We start from the raw sequence: 9922 nt of genomic DNA, 5'->3' as shown, positions 1-9922 counted from the left end.
TTCTTCTTCCCCAGCGCGCTCTTTTTAGCCCCCACCTCAGCGTCTGGTAGCATCTAGGTGAAAGTTACTCTTAGTTGAGAAGACAGCGACCGGCCGGAATAGGTGGCCAGGTGAAAGTGGGGCGCTCTCTAACAAAGATGGTGTTGAGAGTGCGCGTGGGGATTACCATTACCCTCCTTCCGCACTGCTGAAGCGGTGGAAGCTAGGGGAAGAAACTCTTTTATCCTTTAAATTTGTACTTTCACGTTTGATGGAAAACTGCATTTCACATTGCCATTCTCCTGAAAAAGGCAAAACTTAGGTCCGTGTGAGAAACGCGCTACGCCTCCTTGGGCACTCTGTGAGAGAGCTCGCGGCGGTGCGCCCAAGTCCGCTCTGGGCCTCTTTGGGCCCCACAGCGGCGGTGGGCTACCCGCACCTCGCTCGGGATCCGCCTAAGTCCTGGACCCTCCGCAGCTCGCCGGCGGGAGCCCCCAGGGCGTTGCTCCGTGACTCGCTCCGGGCGCCCGCAGCCACTGGCGCGCTGGAGTCGGAAGCCCGTTCGCGGCCCCGCCCCCGCGCCTCTTTAGGCTCCGCGGGAGCCTAGAGGCTTCCCGACTTTTCGAGAAACGAAACCCAATGGGCAAGCCCTTCCTCTCAGGCTCGGAGACTGATTTGCGAGGACAAGTGGACTCTAGTTCACCCCGACACCGGGTTTATTAGTGAAGTAAACGGTCGCACCACAGGTCATGAATTCTGCTCTGGAGCCCCATCAGTAAGCTGTAACGCGGTGTATCCGGCGATAATTTTATTTGGGAAGTTTCTGCAATTACGGGATTTTAGTTGAGGTCTGTTTTGAGGACCACCTGTACTCTCGGTATTTTCAGTGTCTCCTCGTCAGGGGAAAAAAGAACGTGGGCGAGGAGGACTTGTACAGAAAATACGCGTAAATACACGCACATATATACCTACAGCCACTAGCGCTGCGATCTGAGAACCGCTTGCTGAGGCCGGCAGCGCTCAGCCTAGCAGGGTCCGCTGGGCGGGCGGGGGCGTTGCCCTATGCAGATGAGGAAGGTGTGGTCAGCGCGCCGCGCCGGCCCGGAAGCGCGGAGATGCCCGGTATAAAAAAACTACTGAAGACATTTTTCACGCACAACTGCTAAAGCTCCAGAGACGGGAGCTGCGGCGGCAGCAAGGGCCGCCACCTCCGGAACCACCGCAGCTGAAGCGGCGGGGGCGAGGGGCGGGACTGTCCATCGCTGGCGAGTGGGGGCTGGGAAGGACTAAGTGGCTTGGTGTGACGGTGACCACACTCGCGGCTCCTGGAATTGTTGGAGCTTGGCTGTTCCTCGCCAGCTGCGCTCCTAGAAGGGACGGCCGTCTTCAGGTGACGCAGACGGGACTCCCGCTTGCGCTTTCCAGATGCATCAGCGATACTTTTGGTGCGGGGCTGCTCTGCGGGGCGCGGCGCGCGCGCGGCTGGGTTTCGCGGGGGCCTGGGGAGGGAAAATGTGAGAAATCCCGGAGCCGAGCCAGGGGACGGACAGGGAAGGGGGTGCACTGGGGAAGGGGCGCGCTCTTTTCTGTTCGGGCTCTTGTCGCCGTCACGCGTCCTCACCAAACTCCTTTCTTCTTTTCTCTTCTAGGACTGACCAGGGCCAAGTGGCATTCGGCGGGCACTTCATGGCAGAAAGTGAAGGCTACTTTGCCATGGCTGACGACGAGCTGGCCGGCAGCCCCTGTATCCCCCTGGGCAGTGACTTTAGCGGCGGCGATGTCGTTGACGGCGGCGGTTTCGGCGAGCTCTGCTTGGACTATTGCGAAAGCCCCACGGCGCACTGCAACGTGCTGAACTGGGAGCAAGTGCAGCGGCTGGACGGCATCCTGAGTGAAACCATCCCGATCCACGGACGCGGCAACTTCCCTACGCTCGAGCTGCAGCCGAGCCTGATCGTGAAGGTGGTGCGGCGGCCTGGCGGAGAAGCACATCGGCGTCCGCGACGTGCGCCTCAACGGCTCGGCCGCCAGCCATGTCCTGCACCAGGACAGCGGCCTGGGGTACAAGGACCTGGACCTCATCTTCTGCGCTGACCTGCGCGGGAAGAGGAGTTTCAGACTGTGAAGGACGTCGTGCTCGAACTGCCTGTTGGCTTCTTACCCGAAGGGGTGAACAAAGAGAAGATCACTCCACTGACGCTCAAGGTAAAGTCGCTCTACAGGGGCTTGGGTCCACTCCCGGCTGGGGTTCGGAGGGCCAGGGGAAAGGAAAACATGCCACAAATTTGTGGATGCGTTTATTTATTTTGCTTTTGATTTTTTTTAATGAGTAAACTAAGGTGTGTGGACGGTGTTGACTGTTTTACTTTACATGGTGTCTCAGCGTCACAACTCTCTGCTTCCTCCTCTGCCCTTCCTCCTCTTCCTTCTCCTTATTTTTTTTAACTCTTGGCTTTCCCGTGCTTGAGTCTTATCCAGAGTAGATTCTAAGAGGAAGATTGAAATGATGTCAGTCATTTTTATGAATCATTGTATGATCCAGTCTTTGGGAAAATAGCAAACTGAAGTAGAACCAAGCCAATGAGTTTATATACTGTGTTGGAAAATGTGAATAGATTTCCTAGATGCATTCAGCTGACTCCCTGTGTTTAGGATACACTTGGTGCTTCTCCAGGTTGGTTTATGTGTTAAGGATATAGTGGGTCCACCCTCCTCACTTTGGTTCAAAGCACGTTTTATACATTTAGTTAAAATTGTCTGAGGAATCAGCCTCCCAGAATGTCCTAATAATATAATTCACTTTGATTGCAACTGCTGAGCACTTCTAGAGGGACAGACAAGATACTGATCATATCTGTTCTCTCGGGGGAGGAAAACTGGGTGACTAGAGACAAGAGTGAGAGGAAGACCAACTTTTCCCTGAATGCTTTTCTTTCTTTTCAGTATTGTGTGAATATTGTATTTGTAAGACCATTTTCAAAAAATAACATTTTGAAAGTCAGACATGACAACAGAACCTCTTAGTACTGTGCTGCATCTGCCAAAAGCCTCAAACTATTACTTCTAGTCTCTCTCCCAGACGGTAAAACCACTCGTTAAATGTGGTTTTTTTCCTGTTTTCAGAAACTGTTTAAGCCCATAGGTAGTGTTTTGCTGAAACTCGACAAAACGAAAGGGAAGGAGCAAAATAAATCTCATGTGTGAAGAGAATGTGTTTATTTATTATTTTTTTCTAGGTATGCTCATCTTCTTGTTTTGTCTTTTGAATTGTAGGAAGCTTATGTGCAGAAAATGGTTAAAGTATGCAATGACTCTGACCGATGGAGTCTTATATCCCTGTCAAACAACAGTGGCAAAAATGTGGAACTGAAATTTGTGGATTCCCTCCGGAGGCAGTTTGAATTTAGTGTAGATTCTTTTCAAATCAAATTAGACTCTCTTCTCCTCTTTTACGAATGTTCAGAGAACCCAATGACTGAAACGTTTCACCCCACAATAATCGGTGAGAGCGTCTATGGCGATTTCCATGAAGCTTTTGATCACCTTTGTAACAAGATCATTGCCACCAGGAACCCAGAGGAAATCAGAGGGGGAGGCCTGCTTAAGTACTGCAACCTCTTAGTGAGGGGTTTTAGGCCTGCCTCTGATGAGATCAAGACCCTTCAGAGGTATATGTGTTCCAGGTTTTTCATCGACTTCTCAGACATTGGAGAGCAGCAGAGGAAACTGGAGTCCTATTTGCAGAACCACTTCGTGGGATTAGAAGACCGCAAGTATGACTATCTTATGACCCTTCATGGAGTGGTGAATGAGAGTACAGTGTGCCTGATGGGACATGAAAGAAGACAGACTTTAAACCTTATCACAATGCTGGCCATCCGGGTGCTAGCTGACCAAAATGTCATCCCTAATGTGGCTAATGTCACGTGCTATTACCAGCCGGCCCCCTATGTAGCAGATGCCAATTTTAGCAATTATTACATTGCACAGGTTCAGCCAGTATTCACATGCCAGCAACAGACATACTCTACTTGGCTACCCTGCAATTAAGAATCATTTAAAAATGTCCTGTGGGAAGCCATTTCAGACAAGATAGAAAAGAAAAAAAAGAAGAAGAAGAAAAAGATTAAATGACCCAGCCCTGATTAGGGATATGTTTTGTGCAATGATGATCTGCTCCTGCTTTTAAGCTTGGCAAAGCTTGTAGATCCTTTCATAGGTATGGGAGCATGATCTCAAAATGATCCCCACCCACCATCAACCCACACACCTGATCCTCTTACCCAACTGAATTATATCCTGAAACAAAAGAGACCTGTCACTGAAAGCAACCAGGTTCTCCTAAATTAATGAGGGAAAAAATGCTTAATGACAATATGGGTTTGCTGTACCTTGCTCCCATAGCTTTGCCATAGGAAAAAAAGGTGGAGTTTCGTATAAGATGGAATTCACAAAAGGGAAAATATAGAGGAAAAAAAGATCTCACTCCAACTTAATTATCAAATCAGGAGTTCAGATAGTAATAATACAGGAAAAAGGGTAACTCCAACATTGGGATTATTACCTGAAGCTTGTAGCAAGTGCTTTCTGCGAAACTCTGTCCTATTGCGTTAATGAAAATGGCTTACTCCAAATGAACAGTAGTAGGTTGGTGCAGTTTTCATAACAAACAGCAGAACTTAAGATGACACAATCCATTATTTCCAGCTGCATGCATAGCTTGCATTTTTAAAATGTGAAAATGCAAGCAAAAAAAGCTGTAGGAAAGAAAGTATGCTCAAGGACCAAAGATTTAACAGATAAAAATACCCAAGTAGAAGAGAGATAGTAGAATATATAAAGAGTTACTATATTTGTTACACATCAATATACATCAAAGTGCCTGTTGCCTTCTGAAAATTTGAAGTGGAAAATTTTTATGGTTTAATGATTATTTTATTTTATCAGGGACTAAAGAAGAAAATAAAACAACACATAAGCTTGTGAATGGTGGAGGAAATGCCCTATTTTTTCTTGGCAAATACTTGTATAGAGTTAACATTGTTGGTGTGATATTACAGATATATGTGTATGTGTATGTATATTATGTGTGTATATATACATATTTGTGATATGAATATATTCACACAATACATTGACTATGGTCTAGAATAATGTAGCAAATAGGAAATGTTTAAATACTGTGTGTTTTTATGTTTTCAACAGGATGACATGAGAGGTGGGCATATTGCAGTGATGAATTAAAACCCACATCTAAAATGTTAAAGCAGATGAAGGAGGAAACAAGTAATATATTTGATAGGAAGAAAAGATATTATACATTTCTAGTGTTTTTTTTCCCTTGTTTTGTGAGCCATAGAATTCCACAAATGGGAGATTATTTGTTTGGCAGAGCCCTCTTTTTTTTAATATATATATATTGAAATACCATTTTGAAGGTTTGAACCCTTTTATTTTTTTGTAATACTTGCATGTTTCCATGGTGTATAATCCAGTGGATCATGGATCCATGATAGTCTATTTAAATTCCTGACTGCTAAAAAGAATTTCTGGTGATCTGAACACTACTTATTAATATTTAAATGAATTTTTAATGAATGCATTTTGCATTTCAGTACCACTAGAATTTAGTAAATGTGAAATGACCCTTTTTAAAGAGTATTTGCACAATTGCATAAAATTTATATGAGATATATATTATATATAAAATTTTATGAATTTATGCCAATATGAAACATCTTTGATCTGGTTGTCACACTGAATTTAAATATTTAGTACTGTACTTTAAATTCAAATCACTTCTCATTGAATCAAATCCAACTTTATTTTCTTTCCCAAGAAACCAGTCAGTTTTGTGAAATGAACTGGCACTACTGTTTTAGTTCAATCACACCTAATCCTAACACCATTCCTTCTCCCAGCCCTAAATTCCTTTGGACACTGTTCTCTGAAAATGAATTTATTAAAAATAAAACTAACACATAAAAACCTTCTCTTTGTATTATGAAACACCAACATAATCCCTGCCAACTCTAATGGATGACTGTTTACTATGTTAATTTCTATGAAGAACAAACCAGATTTTTGTGATCAGTTAAGATGGTTTGGGGAAAAGAATAGCATCATCTTATTTGGCAGTGTAATTTGTTTATTTGTTATCTGGGCATCACTCAGATGATCAATGTCAAATTAATCCACCCAAACCACCTTTTGCACATCCTTCTTGAAGCCTTAACAGGAACTTGATGGGTTTGCTGTAGCAGCTTCCCTGTGAATTCTGTCCAAGCTGTAAACAGCTACTGCACTGCCACTCACTGTTTCCTAGGGAACTCTTTCTTTTCCCATGTTGCCTCAGTCTCCCTCTCTCTAGTTCTGGGTTTGAAAAATTGTGGAGTCCCAGGAAATATTATTCCATTTGCAGAATAAGCCTGATACTTAACTGTCAGAAACCAGAGCTCCACCTGCCCACCTTTTTGGAAGTTTTCTAAAGGAAAACTGAGAACGCTTGGAAACATCAGAGCAGTTGGTAATCTGCCTTTTTCCTTCTCATCCTAACTCTTGACGAATTAGTTGTCCACTATTTTGAAAAGAAGCTGGAGATGGCTGACTCTTCCACAGTAACAACCTGCTGTTAATTTATGACAGATTTTTGTTTGGAGGGGTCTTATTTGAAAATATACTTTTCATTTATTTTCTCAAATATTTATGCCCTTGCTTTCTCCAGGGTTGGTAGCATAGTTGGAAGTGCCAGCACCTGTCATTCAGATAGAACAGGTAGATAGAATGCTCAAGATAACCTTCAGCATTTACTTTAAAACTTATATAATTTATTTCTCCTTTGTATGTACTATAGTCTTGTGCATATGTAGTTCAACAAACAGTGGAATATACGTCTCTCTTTGTGGATGTGTGGCCTAAAAAATTGAATGTCTGCTGAAAGATTCATGTGTATAGGTCAGAGAAAAGAACAGCTCTCAACTCCTGATTAGTGCCTGTGATTTGCTTGCCTTTGTGTTTTTGTGTTTATCTGGCCTAGTGTGCTGTTAACTTAAACAGGAAGAAGTTTTATCTTCTGAAGGCTCTTCTCACCTGTCCATTCTGGCATGTCAAAGAACACTTAACCTGTGAAAATGCTCTTTTAAAAAGTTTACTTCATTTGCAGTAAATAGAGTTGCCTCAAGAAATCCTACCTACATTGAGAGGGACTTTTCCTTTCTAGAAATGGGGTCAAATATCTGCTTTGATATTAGGTGGACTATTTTAACATGGCTCCAAAAAAAATGCAAGGGTGGAAGAATATCTGTAAGCCAAGCCAAGGAAGAAATGCAAAGAAAGGTGAACATATTGTTTTTTTTCCACCCCTCTCTGTTTGCTTATCGTTGGTTGCTTTACTGTGTATAAAGTCGTTTCAATGTAATGCTTGTCAAATAAATATTGTGAACTACTCTGTAAATGAAATGTATTATGTTGAAAGCTATCCACAGTAAAAAATACGCTTTTTTGTTGTTTGAAGACAAAGTGTGTTAGATGAAACCAAAAAGCCACAAAAAGTAATTTCATATACAGCACCTATTCCAATATAATCTTTCTTTAAGATTTCTTATAGCATAGCCTTTTCAGTGCTAAGAAAGAATCTCTGTGTCATATTTTGTTGTAATAATGGCTTGCTAACAAAGTACATGGTAAAAGCACAAAGTTGGAAGATGTTGAGGTAACTTGCTGCAAAGCCTTACAGAATAAAAGAGGCTTCGCCCGCTGGCTGTCTCTCTCTCCAACCATTGCCTGCTCTGAGACGTCCTATTGCAGCAAGCTGCACTTTGGGTCACTCTTTTGGAATATTTTGACTTTAGACTGTGTCACAGGCAGAAAAGGAGTTGATAGAAAATGGATTCTTAAAAACTGACATGTTTGAATCAGTGCTAGAGGGAACAGATTGTGAATTTTGTTTACAGCATCCAATATTTGGATTTTTTTTTGTAAATAAAAAGAAGTTATTTTTTTCTATTCATTCGTGTCTGTTATCTTTGGTGTCTGCACTGGCTAAAGACCCTGTCCTCTGAATTGCAACCTGTATCTGTGAGAAAAGACAGGATAGTATTGGGAGTAGACAGTCTTCAGCAACTTTCTGATTGGAGTTTAATAAATTAAAATGTTCAGCTTTCAACCAGCTCATTTCTAACTGGCTCAATTAGCTCCAGAAGAATCTAACTGATGGGTTCCAAAATTTTTTATCTGGGCATTAACTTAACAGTGTTAAGCCACTTAGATATAAGAGCTATTTTTCAGTATTAGTAGAGACTCATGTATTTGGGCTCCAGGGCTCCAGTAGCCCTGAGTGGTCCTTGGTTTTCATGAGTAGCCCAAGTGCTGTGATTTAGTTATCAGTGGTTATATATATATACATATATTATCTATTTGGGGCTCTATAGTGTTATTGAGTAAAGTAGAAGGAAGGACAATCATAGGATCTAATATATTAAACTTCTTGTGTGTGTATGTGTTCAGGGTTCAAAGGAATCACCCTTTTGTCTAGCATTTAATATACCTTCACCTGTTCAGATCACTAGGGGCATCCATTTATTTATTAATGAAATTTTTTCTTTGTGTAATTTTGGAGACTTTCTCAATACTGGTAGCATGAAAATTTGGTAAGCCTAGGCTATTATAGGACATACTTGTGGGTTTTAAGATCATTTAAAATCCTGATGGATAGAATCCATTCTTGACACTACATTTATGAAAGAGCCACTCCTGGCATTTAAATCCAGCTCTCCTCATGTATACATCATAAAAATACAAGGTGGTTATTTGATTTCATGGTGGTATGTGTTACACTCTTTTTCCTTTGTTGGAACCTCTTTATCCTTCTACAACCAGTCCCTTGTATTTATGTGGTTATCATAATTCTTTTAAAACGAGGTTTGAATAAGGACAGTGTATGTTAAGCTCCTGTTAGACTTATATACATCCTGCTGTTTCTAGTTGAATTACCAGCTGCACTTAGCTAAGCCTGTAGAGAATTAACCCACCCTTCCTTTCTTTAGGTGCCTTCTTTCCTAAACATTCAGTTCTTTTAATATAAAACAGGACAAGAATGGTTAAAATCATCAAATACTTCAGAAATTAATTTCCTTCATAAAATCAGGTTTGAAATAAATGACATGAATGTCCTTTAGTTTAATAGCACATAATTTTTAAATGACAGTGCTCTCACCCAGCAAGGCCCAGATCTTGGTTTCTAATGCCACACTCCAGACAATGGAACTGGGTCTCCTTGGACATATGGGTATATCTAGGGCTGGGGCAGGGGCTATACTAGAGGAACCTGGAGCATCTTATAGTTCCAGAAAGCAAAGATGTGCTAAAAACAAAACAAAACATCACAATGATGAGCTTGTGAAAAGGACATAAGGCATCAACGGCAAGAGCTCGAGTAGCCAAAGCTTGAATAATTTGAGCAACAAAATAAGTAGCATTGGATTATAACCCAAAGTATAATAAATATTCATGAAACAGAAATAGATGATTGCATACATAAGTAAATAGGGGCAAAATTTCCTGTGCAGAATTTCAAATCTATGTAGATACTGCCCCCTCAAGGAGGTGGAGCTTAACATTCTACCTCTTAAGTGTGGGCTGTGCATAGTGATTTCCTTCCAAAGAGCACTTACAGTGAAAGGGTGAAAAAGTAACTGCAAACTGTACCATGGTAGAAACCTGACAAGCTACAGAAGGCCCTGATCAATACATGAAAATAACATGTATCATTGTTATGTGATTAAAATGATACTTCACCTCCGTTGTTGTCCTTCTCCTAACCTGCAACCTCTGTCTGATTATGAGGAAAGCATCAGATAAATCTAAATTGAGAGAATACTACAAAATACTTGATGAGTGAGTACTCCTTAAATCATAAAAACCAGGAAAACCTAAAAACTGCCAC

The 9922-nt window shown here is 41.9% G+C and overlaps 1 protein-coding gene across 1 annotated transcript; it reads left to right on the top strand.

The window, feature by feature from the left end:
* Window positions 1–1101: 1101 nt before the first annotated feature.
* TENT5A (terminal nucleotidyltransferase 5A) lies at window positions 1102–7983 on the top strand. Its single transcript, XM_028508828.2, is given in 5 exon segments — window positions 1102–1424; window positions 1629–1952; window positions 1954–2075; window positions 2078–2184; window positions 3253–7983. Coding segments are annotated over 5 exon segments (1350 nt in total). The 5' UTR covers window positions 1102–1404; the 3' UTR covers window positions 4030–7983.
* Window positions 7984–9922: the final 1939 nt, after the last annotated feature.

The sequence above is a fragment of the Phyllostomus discolor genome, chromosome 4 (genome assembly GCF_004126475.2).
Source record: "Phyllostomus discolor isolate MPI-MPIP mPhyDis1 chromosome 4, mPhyDis1.pri.v3, whole genome shotgun sequence".
Lineage (NCBI taxonomy): Eukaryota > Metazoa > Chordata > Mammalia > Chiroptera > Phyllostomidae > Phyllostomus > Phyllostomus discolor.
This window is presented reverse-complemented; position numbering and strand designations above follow the sequence as displayed.